This window comes from Cupressus sempervirens, chromosome 9 (genome assembly GCF_028749045.1).
Source record: "Cupressus sempervirens isolate cs-2001-9-10 chromosome 9, ASM2874904v1, whole genome shotgun sequence".
Classification (NCBI taxonomy): domain Eukaryota; kingdom Viridiplantae; phylum Streptophyta; class Pinopsida; order Cupressales; family Cupressaceae; genus Cupressus; species Cupressus sempervirens.
This window is the reverse complement of record NC_143126.1, coordinates 633,532,982-633,552,948: the sequence shown is the minus strand read 5'-3', so window position 1 is coordinate 633,552,948 and position 19,967 is coordinate 633,532,982. Positions and strand designations below refer to the sequence as shown.

The 19,967-nt window shown below is 39.1% G+C and overlaps 1 protein-coding gene across 2 annotated transcripts in view; it reads left to right on the top strand.

The window, feature by feature from the left end:
- The window catches only part of U2A' (U2 small nuclear ribonucleoprotein A), a 71,447-nt gene that overhangs the window by 35,646 nt on the left and 15,834 nt on the right, over positions 1-19,967 (top strand). For both annotated transcript variants that reach the window (XM_089801428.1, XM_089801427.1), the window contains exons 3-6: positions 9,735-9,864; positions 10,000-10,205; positions 18,944-19,117; positions 19,785-19,835. In XM_089801428.1, coding sequence (XP_089657554.1) covers positions 9,735-9,864; positions 10,000-10,205; positions 18,944-19,117; positions 19,785-19,835 — 561 coding nt within the window. The remainder of the gene's footprint in view (positions 1-9,734; positions 9,865-9,999; positions 10,206-18,943; positions 19,118-19,784; positions 19,836-19,967) is intronic.

The window sequence follows — 19,967 nt, the reverse complement described above, 5'->3', positions numbered from 1 at the left end:
ATTGTCCTTTTGGTTGATTTTATTTCTGTGTTCTACTTTGGTGTTATGTTCTTTTTCTGGAGTATTTCTGTTAGATGTGTTTGATGGCCAAGTGTCTATTTTCTGATAGCCTCGAACACCTCGCAGAGGAAGTCTTCTTATAACCCTTACTCTAATCCCTTGAAAATCATCATGTTGGGATTGTGATAGGGCATTCTGGAAGTACTGTTGTGCCCTCTAACAGTTGTATATATAGATCATGATTTTTATTGTCACATAATGTACAACCTTTCTTATTTTCAGGTCAACATGTTATTTGCCAATTTTACTGCATTTGCACAAGTAGCATGAGCTCTCTTGCAGTTACCCCTTTGGATTCCTTATCCTTTTGTATAGTTAAACTATCAATTGTCTTCCATATAGTTTTCAGGAGGGGTGTGCTGTAGGAATTCTTATTGTTTCTATGTGGTTGTTATGTGTATTTTCCATCATTTGCATACATGGGTTATTCAACAAGGCCTTTAACATATGCCACATTCCTTTCTATCTCTTTGTCACATCCATGTTGTAGTGGACATCTAGGGTTCGGGTGGTCTTCTGCATTGCAGAGATGGGAGTGAATTGGATGGTTAACTTTCTTTGGGATGACTATCCCATTCCCCATGTCTCATAGTATAATGAGTTTAGTTTGGTCGGTGCTGTTTAGAGTTCAACTTTGATAGTCACTACCATATTCTCTCATTGTATCTTTCGACTCTCTTTTCTTAGGTGCTCTTCCTTTGAATGGTAAGATCACCAAATCTCCTGTTTTGGCTTCTTCACTTCTTTTATGGCCATAACACCTTGTTGCAAAGTTAATTGCTCAACAACTAGTTGTAATCTCTCGAAGGCTTTCTTTTGTCCCTTTTTATTTGTCTTCTCCATAGTTTTGCCTCAAGGAGTATGTCATAGCTACCACATCCATAAATGTATCAAAGATCCTTCCATCTGGTGCTGCTCTAATGTCTTTCTGCAATTAAAAATTAAACCATTCTGTTTTCAGTACTCATTTAACATTTTTTATTTTTCTTTACAGACTCCCTTTTGCTTGGATTAGACCCCTCATCTTTCTCGCACTCCGATGGGATGTACAGAGTGTCAAAGTTGGCAAAGAAATCCCCCTTTAACTGCCCTGCAGTGTTTATCATGTTTCAGTTGTCTTCTTGTACTAGTCTAATCCATCTTCTGCAAGGATTCTACAAAGTCTAGCATTTTGATATCATCTTCTTCAATGTTCTTCCAGAGTACAGGAAGACGTACTCCACAACCTTTGTAGTGTCTTTACCGAGTACTAAAAGCTTGATTGATGAGTCCATTTTAGGCTTCTCCTTCTTTACCATTTGTCGATAGCGGGCTTATATTTTCTGTGCTCATCCGTTGGCAACTTTGTCTCAAAATATTCTTGCCCCAATTTTTTTTAACAGTCTATGCTTGTCCTCCTGCGTACTCTTTTCTTTTTGGTGTACTATCACTTCAACTGATATCCTATTAGTCTAATAGGGCATGGGATAGATCTTGGTTCTGGTTTTGCGACTCTTCATAGCATCTTTTCATTTTCTTATTCGTGAATATGTCTGATTAGTTAAGGCGAGTACTTATTCTCCTAAGCTAAAGATTGTCTTCTTTTCTTAAGAGAATTTCTTCTGTCCTTAATTTCTTTCCGCTTTTGTTAATTATTTTTTCCAAATATTCTGTTTGAGTGGACAGAATTATTCAAAGCTTTTAGGTTTTGAAGGAATCTATCATCTAACTTAATTGTTAAGTTTGATAGTTTTGGTTTGATGGTCGGACTTTTTGAGAGTGCAGTGGGGATGGAGTTTTTGTGCTACAACAATTGTTTACCGCACAGGGTAAGAAGTTCAACATATGTATAACACGATTCAATTCAGAACAGGTACTTTATTCAGGTATGCACTTGCAGATTACAATCCGATTACAATGACTACAATGATCAATGATTACAACGATGATTCCAAAGTCCATCTCGGACGTGTACATATACCTTTCTGAAGGGGTGACTTAAGCGTCACGTGCCCGTTCGGATACTACTCTACCCGTCGGCTACACTACATTTACCAACAACATCATCCCCCACAAAAAGAAAGGTCGTCTCAGGACGACAATTACAAAATATCTGAAACAAATTAACAACAAAATACATTAACTCACTAACTGCAACAAGATAGATTTGTTTCTGTCACATCACTTTCACATTCATCTCGTGCCTGCACCAAACTGGTCTCCAAACCACGTTACATCTGTAGCCTCTGCTAACACAATACTGTCTCCTTAGCTGACCTTAATAGCCACCTGTGCCGCTTTCTCTGTTCCAACTCTTGGTTACACTGAGTCAAGTGTTGCCGTACTACCTTCAACTGGATGATCAACTCCTCCTGAGCTCTCTATGCATCCACCAAGACAGCCTCACGTCCAACACCTGCTCCAAGTGCCTCACTCATGCCTACTGTCGCAGCTCCAGGTCTCATCAACTGGTCATACTTCCCACGATTGATAATCCGCAACAACTGGGGGTCTAGGGGGCAACGCCCCTAGCGAGGTCGAGGGGCAAGGCCCTGCGGGGTCCTGGGGCAGCGGCACCAAATGTTTACCGCGCAGGGTAAGAAGTTCAACACATGTATAACATGATTCAATTCAGAATAGATACTTTATTCAGGTATGCACTTGCAGATTACAATGACTACAATGATCAATGATTACAACGATGGTTCCAAAGTCCATCTCGGACGTGTACATATACCTTTCCGAAGGGGTGACTCAAGCGTCACGCGCCCGTTCGGATACTACTCTACCCGTCGGCTACACTATACATTTACCGACAACAACAATCTCCTACCAACAAGTTTTTTTTGATTTTCCATATTCATTAATGCGCTTCTCCAAATTTCTTAAAAGTTGTGCTGCTCTTTCCAAATGCGAATTCAAGTTTTTGGAGTCTTCCACTCTTCTTTTCTAGTTTCCTTTTCTCTCTCTTTTCCAGCAGCACCCACCTTGGTACATTCATTCATCATCTTTTCCACATTCTCCAATTTTCCGCACTGCCTCTCTTCCCTCATACTGTTCTGCCTCTATATTTTCTCCTCACTGTTTGAACTTGCCATGTTAACTTTCTTTGTCAATTCAATTTGCTCTTTAATCTTTCATGAATTCTTCTGATCTTTTTTGGTCATGGCTTTGTTATGAGTCACATTCTTTCAGGGATTCCTCTCAGAGGTCCTACTCTTTCCATTCCCCATCTCCTTGGTGCCTATCCCCCTCTAATGAGGCAGACACGAGGAGACAGTGCTGCAGTTTATCATAAAATTTTCATCCCATCTAATCCTTTTTTTCTGGTTTAAGATTTTGATTTTGAATTCACCCTTGCTGTCCTTTGTACAACATCACCACCCCAAGTAATCAACATATACTTTATTTACACCCCAGATTGAGTCATACAAATGGAGTAAGGAGTTGATCCAGACTGTACCTTAATTAGTTTAACAAAAGACAGAAACAGTGTTCAAATCCATGATTGTTATATGTGGAATTCCAACACACACACCCATATTATTATTCATCTTTCATGTACACATTTGTAGGGCTTTGACCTTTATTACATTCTTACATCTCCTTATACATTATAAGTTCTTTAACTTCTCGACTTGTCTTACCATCCCGTGTCTACTGTTACATTCTATCTTCGCAATTGCTTATACTATTATATCTAATGGGATTTGTTCCATATACACTACTAATATAGATGATTTCTCTTCAATTAGAAGCTCTGCGACCTCCTTGCAGCAGTTTGCAAGATGATTGTCTTGTCTGTATCGCCTCTGCCATTATTGTATCAACAATTACCTTTCCTGATATTTTCCTTGAGATTGCATTTGCTGGATTACTAAGTTCCCAGCTTTGTGAACCCATTTCCTGCAACAAATATCATTCTGTTCTCCCATTGCCCTTATTAAATCTTCTATGATTAGAGTAAATTGGTACCTTAGTTTGAGGATCACCTTCTTTATCTCCTCAAATAATTCTCTTTTTTTGCTAGGACAGCTAAAATCAGAGCTTCCAAACTTTTAGAAGAAAGTTGAAAACAAGAATAAGATGATATTGCTGAATTTTGAAGGTAAATTGTAAATAAAATGGCTTTAGCATTCTTGTCATACATTGCAGCATTATCTTCTGCTAGTGATTCAAGAAGTGATCTTAGATTTTTCATGTGGCTTGACATAGTGACTGTCAATTATCTTGAACTTAAAAAGTCAAAGATTGAGAGGATTTTTTACTTGAATAATGTTTAACTTCTGTTGTCGGTAAAATTGTAATCCAGCTGACGGGCCCCTTCGGGAAGGCTCTTGTTATGGAGCCGACGGGCCCTTCGGTAATTGTCATGTAGCCGACAGACCCCTTCAGGAAGTTTCTTCATAAAGTATATAGACACCCTTTTGGTCATTGTAATCATCATCATAAGCATTATATAATCTCTTTGGCATATGCGAATAATAAAAGGAGTACTGCTGTTCTTGTCTTAAAAAAAAAAAAAAAAAAAATTAAAGGGAAAAAGAAGTTGCTGTATGGTAACATAAGGTGTCCTGAAAGGCACTGTATGACAATTTAAGGTGTCTTGAAAGACACCGTATGGTGGACCCAGTAGCTGTACGGTCTTTAGCAGCCGGATTTAAAACATTAGGCTCTCTGTTTGGCCTACGGACTTGAAGAATACAGGTTGGCGTACGGATTTGAAGAATAAAGTACCTAATCACCACCATACAGATTTAAAAATTAAGTTCTCTGAGAGCATACGGATTTTGGAAATTAGCTGCTCTGTTGGGGACCGTACAACTTTTGGAGTTTGGCTTCTCTATTTGTACTGTACGACTTTTGGAGATCTACTTCTTTGTTTGGTTTGGTACTATACGGCGTTTGGAGGTAAGGTCAAGTTTTCTGTTTGCTACGGGTTTGAAGGTTAACTCCTCTATTGGGCGCCGTATGACAATCCAAGACTCTTTTAGCTGTACGGAAATACACATCAAAGATTTCTTGCATCCGTACGACAACTTAGTGAAGGGTTGTTTGATGCACGACTTATTCTGTAGTTTCATATCCATATGGACCTTGCAATCAAGAGTAACAAAAATATATATCACCGCAGTACGACGATTTTCTGAGGGGATATCTAATTTGTTTACAGCAATTTTTGGAGGATAATTGATGCGTGTGAAGGGACCACCGTACGGCTTGTCCTTAAGCCTTATGCCCATACGGACCTTGCAGTTAAGAGTAGCAAAACAAAAATCAAATATTTGTGGATGCCCCTTGTACAGATTTCAATTTCACAGGTTGTTGTTTAGCGGTCCCTTTTGCAACATCATGACGCTATAATAATTCAGGGATTCCTTGACCAGTACGGTTTATTACCTTCTATTTTCCCTGTATGGTATAGGTGATAGGAAATTGCAAAAGGCCGTACGGCTTCCTTCTAGGAAGTCATAGGACTTGGTAAGTGCAGCAGTTGGAAGCTGTTGGCTGAGTCTGGAAGGAAGGCCATACGGACGCCTGGAAAGGGGGAAAAGAATTTGTAGACAAATAATTACCCTAGGAATAAATGGAGTTTGTAGGCAAGAGTAAATGGAAAAAGCAATTGGAAGAATCTACAATTGAGAAGGGCACACAAATGACGACTACAGGTAACTAGAGCGAAGGCACCAACAAGCAGAAATGTAAGGCTCAAGCACCTACAACCATTGAGATCACACCACAGAATATAGCATTTGAAGGGTTGAGCAAAATGGACTGTAGAAAGTGGTAGCAAGAAACTCCTGACGACCATGCAATAAAAGCCAACATCAGAAGGGCATAGGTGGAATGGGCAATTCGGATGCTTGTTTTTTGCATCCGGGACTATGAGAGTTTCTTGCGTGTCATGATTGAGACTTATGGTAGGGGTTCCCAAAAGAGCACATTTCAATACTTGGGAAAAGACTTGGTAGTTTCATTTAAAGCAGCGGATTTCATGTGGGTGTTTGACATACCAAGGCTGCAGGGCAAGAAGGTTCAGCCGAAGAAGATTTCCAAGGAGGTAAAAATGTTTTTGATTAGATTGGTATGTGGAGACATGACTGAAGCAGAATAGGAAGCATTGGCTGAAACATCAAAAGGTAGGGGATTGAAGAAAACAAACATCTAGGAGGGACCGTGGCGATGCCTGATGAATTTAGTTAAGAGCAGACTTATGGCATCAAGTAGGGCATCCAATATCTCCTTCCCTCAGGTATCTATAATGAATGGCATAATGAATGGAAAGGTGTATGATTGGGCATTTGTGTTGGCCGAACGTATGCACGAATTTATAACTCTCTAGCATAAGACATTTTATATGCCACATTATGCCATAGGTTTGCTCCTCGATGCTACGGCGTGGATGATTTCGGAGGACAGGTTGGAGGCGAAACCTGGGCCATTAGCTCCCATGGAACCCCCTATCATGCAGTGGAGACACTTAGACTTAGCCACTGGGCCAAAAGGGTCCTGTAGGATAGAAGAAACCTCAGCTTGATACAGGAGGTGATACAGACAGTAGACGACAGGAGACATCTTCCGAGGAGAACAGTGTGTGGGAGGAAGAAGGGGAGGATGATGACGAAGAGGTTGAGATTGTCACAGCCACTCCCTTATTATTCCAGCGCCTTGCTTTATCCACCACTTCCTGTCTGGTCCCAGTGGGTCTGTACATGGCTCATATACTAGGGTTTGGACAGTCACGGCGGTCGATAGTGATGACTGCAACACCCCAACAGGTGGTTACAGTAGCAGCACCTAAGGCCTTCCCCAGTCCGACCAGCAGCTGGGTTTGCCGTGGGGTTTGCACGAGTGGCAGCACTCGCTAGTCGAGAGAGTATGCCAGCTCCTACAAAAGCACCTCTGGTAGCAGGAACCGTGGCACCTGTGGAAACACAACCAGTAGTAGAAACTGGCGCACCTACAGTAGAGAGTGTATTGGAGGTGGTAGAGTGTACAGGAGGCGAGGGAAGAGACTGCCATGGAGGTACTTGACTTTCCAGTACCAGAGATAGCAGAGAGCTAGAGTACGTCAGGTGTGCACTTGGATGTAGTAGGGTCGGATGCCGTAGTTACGGTGGATGCAACACTTTTGGCATCACCTGAGCGTGACAGGGAGACTAGAGCGCAAAGGTTGAGTACTTACTTGAGTACACGGTTCCATTGTACTCCGGTCCCTTGGATGGCTAGCATACAGACACCTATGCGGGATGAAATTCCAGAGGGAGGTACTCAGCAGGAACACGTAGCGGAGCTAGTTCAGGATGAGGGACCGTCGCATAGTGTTGTTGAGCGTATGGTAGAAGCAGTAGAGGCGGCTATGGGTGTGTAGCAAGAATATTCAATAGCGCAGGAGACCAGGATGAGAGAGGCATTTTTTGCTAATGTAGCAGCTCTAGCGTCTCTAGCATCTCGGGCTCACTAGGTGTTAGCTTCGACGGAGACTCAGGCATTGGACTCAGTCGTGAAAGAGCTCGAGAGGGTTATATCTTTTATGAGATTGGGATGCCCAACTGCCTTTACTGTCTGCTTTGAGGAGCGGGGATGGCTGGATTGGAGATCCCAATATGGAGAGCCAAGTAGAGGCTTTGATTCATGAGGTAGTGAAGATATATAGGGAGGCATATTACACTCTTTGAAGGAGTTAGGCGGATCAAGTAGCAGCTGAGAGAGCTCGGGAGGAGTCAGCTGCTAGGCTAGCTTCAAAAAGAGCAGCTTGGGAATTTGAGAGGGCGGCCTGGAACTCCGAGAGGGCAGCCTGTTGGGCAGACCAAGTCAGCTAGAGAAGTTGGCAACAAAAAAGGAGCAGTTGGCAACTGAAAAGGAGCAAGTGGCAGCAACAAAGGAAAAAGAATTGGGGGAAATTGCAGACATGATGCAGTCAGCTTTGGAGCTTCAGATGGAGGCAGAAGCAAAATTGAAATTCAGGAAAGAACTAGTCTACAAGCTACGGGCGGAGTTGAACGAGTTGAGAGCGTGGACAGCCACTGCACCAGGTACACATTCCTCAATTTAGTATTTATGTATTGATGTACTTGAGTTATTTTGAGTTTTGTTGTATTGTCGTTCAGAGACGACTTTTCTTTTTGGGAGGGATAATGTTGTCGGTAAAATTGTAATCCAACCGACGGGCCCCTTCGGGAAGGTTCTTGTTATGTAGCCAACGAGCCCTTCGGTAATTGTCATGTAGTCGACGGACCCTTTCGGGAAGGTTTTTCGGAAAGTATATATACACCCTTTTGGTCATTGTAATCATCATCATAAGCATTATGTAATCTCTTTGGCATATGCAAATAATAAAAGGAGTACTGCTGTTCTTGTCTATTGTCTGTGTGCATTAATCTATTTACCCCATTCGGTAAACAACTTCTCCCTAATTTGCTTAGATGGTTTTGCTAGATTTTTGTTATGTAAATACCTAAATACCTAAATACCTTAAAGAATTGAGATAAAGCAATACCTTATATTAAACTGAGGGTTCAATTTTTCTTGAACAAGTTAAATACCTAGTAAGATCAATGACCAAATAGTTTGTTGGATGTAGTACCGAAAGGCTTAGTTACCGATTCAGGTGCAGATGAGGGAATCGGGTGTGCGGAATTGTTTTTGAGGGGATGCGGATGCATAGATATTATGTATATGCAAAAGAATATACAAAATAAAAATATTTGATAGTATGATTCTTAACCAATACATATTCAAATAAGTTATATACTAATAACTGACTATTCAGTAAGATTATAAATCATATGATATATGTGTATGTTCACGATTTCAATGCAAAATTAAGATTATAAATCGTATGATATATGTGTATGTTCATGATTTCAATGCAAATTTGAAAATCATCACAATTACAAAACCAAAATATAGTTCATGATTCAGTTTTCATCAATGCGAATCAGAATGAGAGTCAATGTTGAATGGCTTCTTTTAGGGCCATTTTAGGGGTTTAGGAGCAAAAATTAGAAAAAAAGCTCATATATTTGCACATGTTAAAACAAAGTTTAAGTGGCAAAAAGACATGAATGTGATGTTTTTCTGGGCCTGGGCTTGCGGAGGCATCTGGAAGCTCCCGGGTGCCCTGTGGGTACCAGCTGGATGTGCCCCCCCCAGCATCTGGAAGTGCATGAATGCTTTCTGGGCACCTGCCTCCGGATCAGCTCCTGCCTCAGTAACTGAGCTAAAAGGAAATTGGGATTATTAGTGGGTGCTGAATTTCCTTTTTGCAATCTATTCCTCATTGGAATTGTTTCCTGCAGTTTTTTAATTTTATTTCGTTTCTGATAACATTGTTAGATAATAAGTTATTGCGTGGCATAATTTTCATTGAACCTTCATTTTGCGTAATCACAATCACCTTTTGCAGGATTTAGAAAACAAATGAATAGATTTTGAACAGTTGTTGATGCCTTGGTTCCAATAACGTGATGATAGTCATGCTTACTCATTCACCAATGCCATTATTGATTTAATAAAGTTGGTTGTTAGTGACGGTTTCTGTGGTACCAGACTTTCAACCATTGTTGTTGATGTTCTTCCAAACATTTGATTGAATGTGTTGCATGTAGTTTGAGAATTTGCTTCATAAATTTATCTCTTTGCTTTCGGAGTATCAAGATTTCTGAAGCTTTTCATGTATTTATCACTTTCAGGACCAATTTGACAGCATAGATATTTCAGACAATGAAATTGTCAAGCTCGAAAATTTTCCATATCTGAAGCGACTGACAACATTATTAATAAACAACAACCGTATTGCTCGCATCAACCCCAATGTTGGAGGTAAAGTATATTTTGTTTCTTGCCAAATATTATTTGTGTTTATGTCAGTGATTGTCAGAGTGGCCTTGGTTCATTTTAAATTTTTCTTTCGTTCTTCTATAATTACAAATGCATATATGTTGATCAAATGTGCAGAGTTTTTGCCAAAACTCCACACGCTGGTTCTTACAAACAATCGCCTTGTGAACTTGGTTGACCTTGATCCGCTTGCAACACTTAAGAATTTGCAGACACTTAGTCTTCTGGATAATATTGTAACAAAGAAACCGAACTATCGCTTTTATGCTATAAACAAGCTGAAGAAGCTGCGACTACTTGACTTCAGAAAAATAAAGCAAAAGGTGAGTTAAAGAAGTAACTTCAGTTTAATAATTTAAATTTTCGTAATAGTTATCTTATTTTCGTGCTCTGATTTTGGTAATAGTTATCTGTTCTTATTGTAAAGAATTAATTGGGTGGAGAATAGGATTAATAATTTAATACCCATTTTTTGAAGTAGTCTGGCTGGATGTCCATTTTTAAGGTTCCATTAAAAAAACAGTTGCGCTGATAAAGTTCTTTTTAATTTAGTATTTTTAAGCATATCTTCTATCTAGCATATGCATATCTTCAGGGCCAATATTTAAATTTCTATTAAGTTTTGTAACTTGTTATATAATATTTTTTTCTGGCATTCTTGGACACATTAATTTCAGTTGTGAGATTGACCTCTATGCTTGGGTTTCTGATGGCATTTCTCTTTACAACATTCCTGAAGCCTAACATCCATGCCTCTTCTCCTCTCCACTCTAGTTGTTTATTCTCTCTAGGTGATGTTACCTGCGCCCTTTTGAAGCTGAGTATCTGGAAAGCTGCTGATTCTGATTGGCTGCAGGCCTGAGTTTTGTAGATAGGAAGATTCACTTGCCTCTCCTTTGGCTTAGCTTTTCACAAAGGTTGTCTACTTGGGTGGTCCAACATCCATCCCATTCATTAATTGGATGATTGGGAAGACCTGAATGACTATATGACTACCTTGATTGGGCAGTTCTCTGCCCTAAATTCCACTGTTCTATATGTGAATCTTTTTCATTATTTGGAGGTAGGTAGTCAAAACGTTTTAGGAGAGATTTAAAGACATTGATCACATCTTCACATTCCGAGTTAATGTGGAGGAGGCTCCTATTTGGTTGTCTTTCAGAAAGCCTTTGACATGTTTGAATTACTTATTCTTTGGAGGTTATACAGTTGTTGCACTTTTGGCTCCCTCAATACCACATTAGGAGATTTTATTCAATGGTAGTTGGTTAGTTTTGGACTCCCCATTGCATCTCTGAGTTTGTTAAGCTTGACTGTAGATTCAAGCAGAGGGCCCTCCACTCTCTTCTTGACCTCTTTCATCTTTATGTTGAAGACCCGAAGTGTTGAGTACCACAGTCATGTTTAAGAAAGATATTTGTTACATCATGTCTTGCCTATTATACTCATCTTTACCAAGAATGTTGACCCCCCTCACCCACCCCTGCAAGAGCTTGCAAAGATAGCTTGATGTTCTAGCATGGTTATGTGAACATAAGTAGGCTACAGTGGATATTAATAAAACTAAGTTGCTGTCTTAAACACTATTAGGTTTCCCCTGGCCAAGTTCTAGTTTTACAAAAGGGAGTCAATTGAGATTGCGGATATCACATCATCATATATCTATTTGGGTTTTAAGTTCATTGGAGCTTGCTTTAGTTTTATGCTTGTATCTTAGTTTCACCTCAATAAGAGTCATGGATCTCTCTGTCTTGGAGAGACAATGCTCCTAGATACACTCACGCCTTCAAAATGCACCTCTTTGGTTCACATACTAAACACAATTCTTTATGGTTTTGAGGTTCGGGGCCCTAGCTCAAGGACATCTAAGGTACTTGAGTTAAGATGTCCAAATTCTCATGTTGTAATGGCAGTTTTTCTAGATGCAGTAATATAATATACCCTTCTAAGATTTGCCCCTTTGATGCTGTCATCATACATAGATTTCTAGTACCATTGGTCGGGTACACATTGATTGGGTCCAAACTCTCGTGTTGCAAGAATGCCTCTGATGCATGTCATCTATGGCTCAAATGCCTTGTTAGTCTCACTTTCCACATTGATAGACTCTCGTCATTGAGCGATTTTTGTTTTGGGCATATATCTTCTACTTAGCACTTTGTAGTTATGAGAGGATTGCCTCTTTTTCCCTCTTTTTTATACCAATCCTAACGTTCTTTCCTCAAAGACAGAGTCATTTGAGTTTTCAAATTGATAATTGCAAATTTCCTTCAATATCATTGGTCACAAAAGTGTGGGAGCCCCCTTGGACAACCAAGAGTAAGCTCCTACAAATAGCTTTGGATTGAGATTGATCGTTACATCTCATATGAGGACAGGATCTTTCCATTTGCCCACTCCATGAGGTAGGGATGGAGGAATGCTTTATTTTTAGATGCCATATACATTGTGATATTCAATAAGGGTAGCTCTGCTTTTAAGAGTCTCATATGTCTTCGAACCTGCTTTCAGTTCTTAGATCAGTGGTACCTGGTCTCTTTTTTGAGATTGGTTATCAAGTGGAGGCTTTTATAGGGTACCCCAAGGGACACCAGGTTGATCATCTTATTCTTTCAGCTTATTTTGGTAATGTGGGCACTAGATTTTCAGACACCATAGATTTTTTCACGGTCGATGGCATGGTAATGACTCTGCACTTTCACTGCAGGCCCCACCCCCCCCGGCATGCACTTATACTAGGCCAGTCGCCTCTTTCTTTTGAGACATCATTCAAGGCACCATGCTTCTGTAATGTCTCACTTCCTAGCAGGGTCTCTTGTTTAGATGCAGTTAACCAATTCCTTTTCAGATGGTGGAGGGTCATTGATTGTCACTGTTAATGTTAAGGGGGCATTAAACAAAATTTTGGTGTCACTTTTTGTGCCCCCTCGGCCTCACACCAACGTCTCTTATCATAGAGCATTCTACAGAGACACCATAAGAACTTGTATTAGTGACTTAATAGTTATCTGAGTTTGTATTTGTTTGTAATATCCCCTGCGTAAGTAATATATGTTGGAGTGCTAGCCTTCAGATTTACATCCCATGAAGGCTAATTAACGCACAAGACAAGGCACGATGTGGCACTCACATTATAGTTTGAAGACGTTGGAAAAGACAAAAAATGGGGTGAGGTGCGTTGCCAGTCAGCTGCTTATGGGGAAGGCAAGAAATAAATATAAATTGAAGTTGGAAGTCATCCACGTTAAGTGGGCATCGCATATGCCAATTTGAGCTCTTGAGCATTACTCATGGCATCGGGTGGATTCTAGTGGGCATGCGAACAAATGTGATAGTGGTTGAAAAAGAGGAATGTGAACAGGAAAAAAGGGGCAAGAGGAGTTTTGGAAAAAAAACTAGCTATACCAAGCAAACACTGGAAGCAGAGAGGAAGTCATACGCAGGCCTGGGCATCAACTCATAGTTGTGAATCGGGTTTTCTGAGTATGTGGGTGTGTGGGAGGGTACACCTCATGCATTGACAGCTTTGACATCCTTCTATGTGTTAAGTTTTATGGATCTCTGATAGATAAAACTGTTACAATAAATATGGGAACAATAGAACTCTTATTTGTATTACTGTAGAGCAGAGTTGCCCTCCAAATACTGATGATCTTTGATTTTGTATGCAAAATCTACTTCTTCAAATATTGCTGATAATGTGTGATGTATATTGTATGTAACAATGACCCTGCATAGTAGATAATAAAGAAAAGTGCCGATGATTATTTGAATGTAGATCGCTGAGTCCAAGATGCCGTATATTGATGTTGTTCTACAGCGATCTAATTACCTGAATATATATATATATATAGCAGCGAAGGGTCATGACCCCCATAGAGTCATGGCTCTACGTGGCCTTTGGCCACGAAGAGTCATGCCTCTACGATGGCATGACCAATAACTGCCTTGTTAACACAATGTAATCTTAAACATAATGCAGTGGGTAATAACAAGTAATACTGTGCATTATGCCTGATTTAATGCCATTAGTATTGGATGGACAAGGTAACAGATCGAAGGTGAATATATGATTTATAATTATGATTGAATATATATACATCTGAACATTATATATATTAAATATATATGAGAACATCATAGTTATTAAAATTATAAGATATATATTATTAATACATTATAGAACATTTATAGATATAGGATATTATGAGATTATATATTAATCCACACAATTGTATATATAAATATATATATATATATAATCAAAGAGTTTAATCTTTAAGATTACATCTCATATTTTACCCGACAGAAGCTCTAAAACATTAACACTATGAAGTGGTCTAGGAGCTTACGTTGGTAGCAGGAAAAAAAAAAGGAACTGGTGTTAGATAGTTGGCAAGGGGGTCATTACGCAATGAAGGATTGGCGGCATGCGGGCAGACCAGCAGAGCTGGATAAACAGCAAGCATCATTGTGAGTCTGAGTTGCATGTTAGAGGTTTGGAAACTGGTCATAAAGTAAGCAAAAAGACCACACACACATAGCTTGGCCCTTGAGCCGTTGGACAATACGGGGAAAAGATCTACGGGCAGTAATGGGGTCGTTCTATGCTAAGTACTCCTACCATCAGGCTCTAGCTGGGTAAAACTCCAGGTCGGTAACTGTAGCTTGTTGGATTCATTTTAATAAAATTTAGTGTCTGCACTTATTGCCACCAATCTATGTTATTCTCTGTTGTTGCAATTTTCACATTACATAGTTCTCTGATTTAGAGCAGAAATAGAATGTTACTGTATGACACATCAAGCACTCCAGCAGTTCCACACTCACTCCAGAATTGAGGGCAAAAAGCTGCCTAAGCTAAATTCTGGAAACAAATACAGACTTTTCCAAGATCCATATCCAAAGAGAAGAATAGACGGAGGGGGCAGAATACTACATTGTTCATGTATAGTTGGACTTCTTATAGACTGTTTTAGACATCTTGTTGGCCTCACTTGTTCTTTCCTTTCCTATTGTTCTTAGGGATGCCCACTTCGGGTTGACCCCTCCTTTTCTTTTCACCTCATTTGTTCTTTCCTTTCTCATTGAACTTGGGTTTCCCCAGTTTGGGGTGACCCCTCCTTTTTTGTTGACCAGAATGTCTTTCTGCGTTTCAGCTTTTGCTTTCTTTTAGTTTGTACTCATTGCAATGTAACACTAGTACTGGGGTATGTTGAGATGGTGAGATGAGTTTCCAGGATGGGGGACAATGGGCCTTAATTTTGGGGAAACGGGGGGACAGCCAGGGGATGGCGGTGAGGGCACGATTGGGCAAGGAGGGGTGTTGTATTCTATATATATATAGAACTTGAAATGCTAGTTATGAAATGATATTTCAGTATAACATACCAAATTGAAATCCTTGAACATAGCAAAATTGTGACACGAACCAGAACTATTGAACATTCAACATAGTAACATAGTACAACTACATACCCATAGTAACATTCAAAAATCAAAAATCAAATAGAAATTCAAGTACCCATCCCAGTGGTGGTACCCATCCCAGTGGCAGTGTGGTTGTGGAATGGTGGAGGTGGGGGTGCTCAGGGATGGGTACTTAAGGTTTGGAGGGGGGTGCGAGTCCGTGGGTTTCACTTGTAGCAACTTTGGAGCCTTTTGTTGGCTTCCTCTTACTATTGTCTAAAGCTGTATTTTTGAGTCCCATTGACCCATTTTTGGTCAAATGTAAACATGAATGTATTTTCTTTCATTCTGGCTAGCCTTTGCTTTTTTTTTTTTATATGATTGTGTAGTGAATTTATTACTTGTCATTTGGTAACTATGTAATAACCTCTGCTATTTCTGAGCAATAGTTTTCCATCTGAACTTGAAGTATTATGTCAAACAGTTGTTATGAAAACTCAGTCCCTCAGTAATTATTCAGCTTATACACGATATATTACTTAGTTACTACAGCAAGGGCCATGAAATATGATAACAGAAACACAACCAATCCAAGATGGTCTGAGATTAAAATTTAATAATCTTCATCATGCATACATGACAGTACAGCAAGGAGACCTTAACTATGTACTGAGAAGAAACAAGATAAGCAGACCTTCCCTATTAACAATATTCAGTATAAATAATGCAGAGGGAATGTATAAGGGACAGACCCGTAACAATGGAGGGTGCCCTGCAGGAGTTCGTGTATGCTCCCAAACACTCAGCCAGTCACACTACCCAGCACTCACCCGGCTTGCCGACTGTCAATGTGTTGTTCCAATAGCCGTGTTGTGGAAGATGGCAGCTTGACTCGTGGTAGGGTGTAGAAGATGTTGCTGCTGCTAACCAAGATCCCCATGAAAACAGCCAAGTCTCCTCCAATATTTCCGATTGCTGTTGTTCCTTCACCCTACCTGTGACATGTGTATGCCTTTCGAGTGTTTTCCCAGGTCACGGCTAATCAATGAGACTCACGAGTTTAAGAATCCTGTGTTACCAACCTTCCCGTGAACACACCTTGCTACATAAGGGAAGGGATTGACCACGTTGTGGGAGCTCCTGTCTACAACTTCGGTCTGCATATGCTAGGTGCTACGGAGATTACACATTCACTGAAACTCAATCCGCGTGTTTGACTGCTGGTGCCAATACTGATATGTTCTTCTTAGCCTACTGTTCATCAATCCTTGCTCATTTCCACTATAGACCAAATAAATTATTTATTCCATGTAAGCAAAACAGAATGCACTTACTTTCCATCTGAACTTGCCGATTTCTGCTTGAACTTCTGGAGAGGAGTTTGGGGTAACATCCAACTTCCTCGGAAAAGCCAAACTCGAGGGGTTTCATTCTTGGAGTTCTAACCAGTCACATTAAAGCAACCAGGATATACCGAAGTTTTGGTTTCATAAATTCTTGTATGTGAATCCCAATGCAAGGTCCTTTCTTTTATAACCTCGAAGTGAGGGAAAAACATTGAAATAAGGGATGTGGGATAAAACAACACTTTTGTCCTGTAGTCACTTAAGTCACTTTATAAAATAAATGACTTTATAACATAAAGTAACTTTATCCACACACTTTAATAATAATAACTGGAGTACTTAAGATAAAATCTCCGACGTGACTGGTAGGCATCTTGATAGTTAATGCCGTTAATCTATCCAGATGTGGAGATAGATTAACCTGGCGCCATAACACTAGTGCAGAGAAGGGGACATGACAAACTAATAATATAATATTCAAAATTTCCAAACTAATTGATGATTTTTGTGCTTTGTGATGAATTCACAATGTAGACATCAGGTTATTTTCAATTTCACAAGAACTGTGAATAGTCAAATGATATTAGCTGAGTTGCTGGAAACTCCTCTGTCTCTCCTTGGGCACACGTATCTCCTTATCCGATTTACCCATGCTGGCCTAAGAGGCATGATTTTCCAACCGCGCCGAATACTACATGATCTATTTTTGTAAAGATTTGACAAATCTTCCCAAATTTAATTTAAGAAAAACATAAAATGCATTTTTAAAAAGAAAAATTGGTATAAACAACGTGCACCGAATGAGAAAGACAAAATAAATGTATTTCTATTTCAGCAACCCATTTTTTGGGGTTATCTTCTAATGCTACTCTACTATTTCTGCATAATATACATTGTAAAGTGTTAAAATTAACTTATAAATTTTTATGTAGCATTTATGTGTCAATATTGCTATTGAAGTAGTGAATCTCCTCTAATAACTTAGAAAACTGTGTTAAATATGTGTGTTATTTATTAATGTTGTACCCAGCCGTATCCATATTGGGGGTCTTAAAAAAAGGCTGTATCCATACCCAATACCATATTAGTATTTGTATCTGTATTCATATCCATGCAACTTTGGATATTAGAAATGTAAACATAAAGCATAAATTTCACATATCTGGATAAAATATCTTGGACTCTTAATTTTTTGGACTCCTGTACTTCTGATCTCCAATTATAGCTTCCAATTTCACGAATAGTGATGACTTATTTCAGCCTCGGATGATATTATAGCCATCTGTCAGTCATCAGCTTTGAATCCTAACCTAAATCTTCTCAAGGATTCTTTACTTGCTGGTGACAGGTTTTCACTTTTCAGACAAACATGTTCCTTCTTATAGGCTATATCTCTTTCAGTTTGTTGACTAGGAAGAAGTGAAGGGCAGGACTATAGTTTCAAACTTCCAAGTATAAAATCATAGGATCTTACCAAGATTTCATACACTATTGGTGAATGTGGGAGTGCATTCATTGAGTGGGTGGATTAATTAAATGAATGAGGGGGTGCATTTGGAATCCAAAACAAATTTTTAACTTTTACTACCATCTACATGGCATTTGTTGTACATGCCAACTTTTATCTACATCCCTTCATTTGCTGATACATCAGCTTCAGTGTCTAGGTTTCTTCAAATAAAAGACTCCAGTCCAATGTAAATACCTTATTTTTGGTCTAGGATAGAATTAATAACATGGTATTCATTGCTACTTTCTGATGATCCCAGTCTATAAGTAATTTGAAAATTACTGTTTCCTGGGTTCCTAATGAATCCCCTTGTCATTAGTTTTCTTGATTGTCCTTTGACTGCTCATCAATGAGTTGACGTGTCTCATTTTATTATGATTTAATTCATCTGTAGTTATTGGGTACATTTATCTTGCATTATTAAACACTTTTGCTTTGTTGGTTATATTTCTTCTTTGAAGGAAAATAAACCTCTTCTTCTCTCATATTTCATAGGAACAAATATGTTTTTGTTGTTTTATATAGAACATAAAGGAAGCCTGAATGAAGCAAGGCTAGATTTCTCGTGAGAGCTTCGTGAGAGAGCTTAATTGTAGCAACAAATGGAATCATTTGCAGGTATTGCACTCCTACCACACGATGGTTTGAACTTTGATGGTGGTGGAGCTTTTGGCATGTGAAGGTGTGGGCCGTTGTGTTCTGGCGGCCTCTGTTTTAGTCTTTGATGAACCACAATACTATCAGAAATATTCTTCTTTTACTTCATTGGCTGACATTGATGGTCTGTTGAGAGCAGGAAAGGCTGGAAGCTGAAAAATTCTTCGCATCAAAGGAAGCAGAGGAGGATGCTAAGAGAGAGCCAGTAAAAACATTTACTCCTGGTGAGGTTCCCATGGTGACAGAGGCACCAAGTGAACAGCAGGCACCAAAAGCTGTTCCTCCTACACCAGAACAAATCCTAGCTATCAAGGTGCACTCAATACTATACATTTTAGTAAGCTGTTGCATTTTGCGTGCCTTCATCCATATTTTTTAGCTACCAAAAAATTTTGAGCATTAAATATTTTTTCCCATATCAGATACTTCTTAAAAAATGTCAGTGGGTCATGATCTGGTTGATGGCAATGTTGCTGATTTCTATGTTGAATTAATATGTTTGTATCTTTGTTTAATGACGCTCTTGACACTCCTAGTGGAATTTTGATTGCCATGAAAATATTTCTAATGAATGTTGCTTTTTTGGACTGTACGTGTATTTCATGTGTCTCATTGTTATTGAAAGTTCTGTTAACCTTTTAGGTAGGCTTGTTTGTTTTCCCTGTATACTGTTTGTGCTGCTTACTTGTGGATGTGTGTTCGGTCATCAGCTTTCAGGAGGTATTACATTACGTTTAACAGCTATAGAATTTAATATTAGAAGTGAAAAAAACATAGTTTAAAACATGCTATAGAACTCTTCTGACTTTTGAAAATAGTATTTATGTTAGTATTGATGCAAAAAAACTGTATGGGAATGTTTTTTAATGTTTTTGCCATTTTGGAATAGCATAGCATATTGTATTCAAGAATAGTTGATGATAGCTGGTCATCGTATAAGATATTTACCATTTCAAGCTATTGATTGGGTTTTGATGCAGGCTGCAATTGCAAACTCTCAAACACTTGAAGAAGTTGCTAGACTTGAAAAGGTACTTAGTTTTTATATTTCTTTTGGACAAAAAAGTACTGATTCTTTTTCATTGAGTAGTATTTTTGCAATAGATTTATCCGTAGTTTTTTGCCATTGTCTAATGATGAGTATTGCATAACCTCCCATGTCT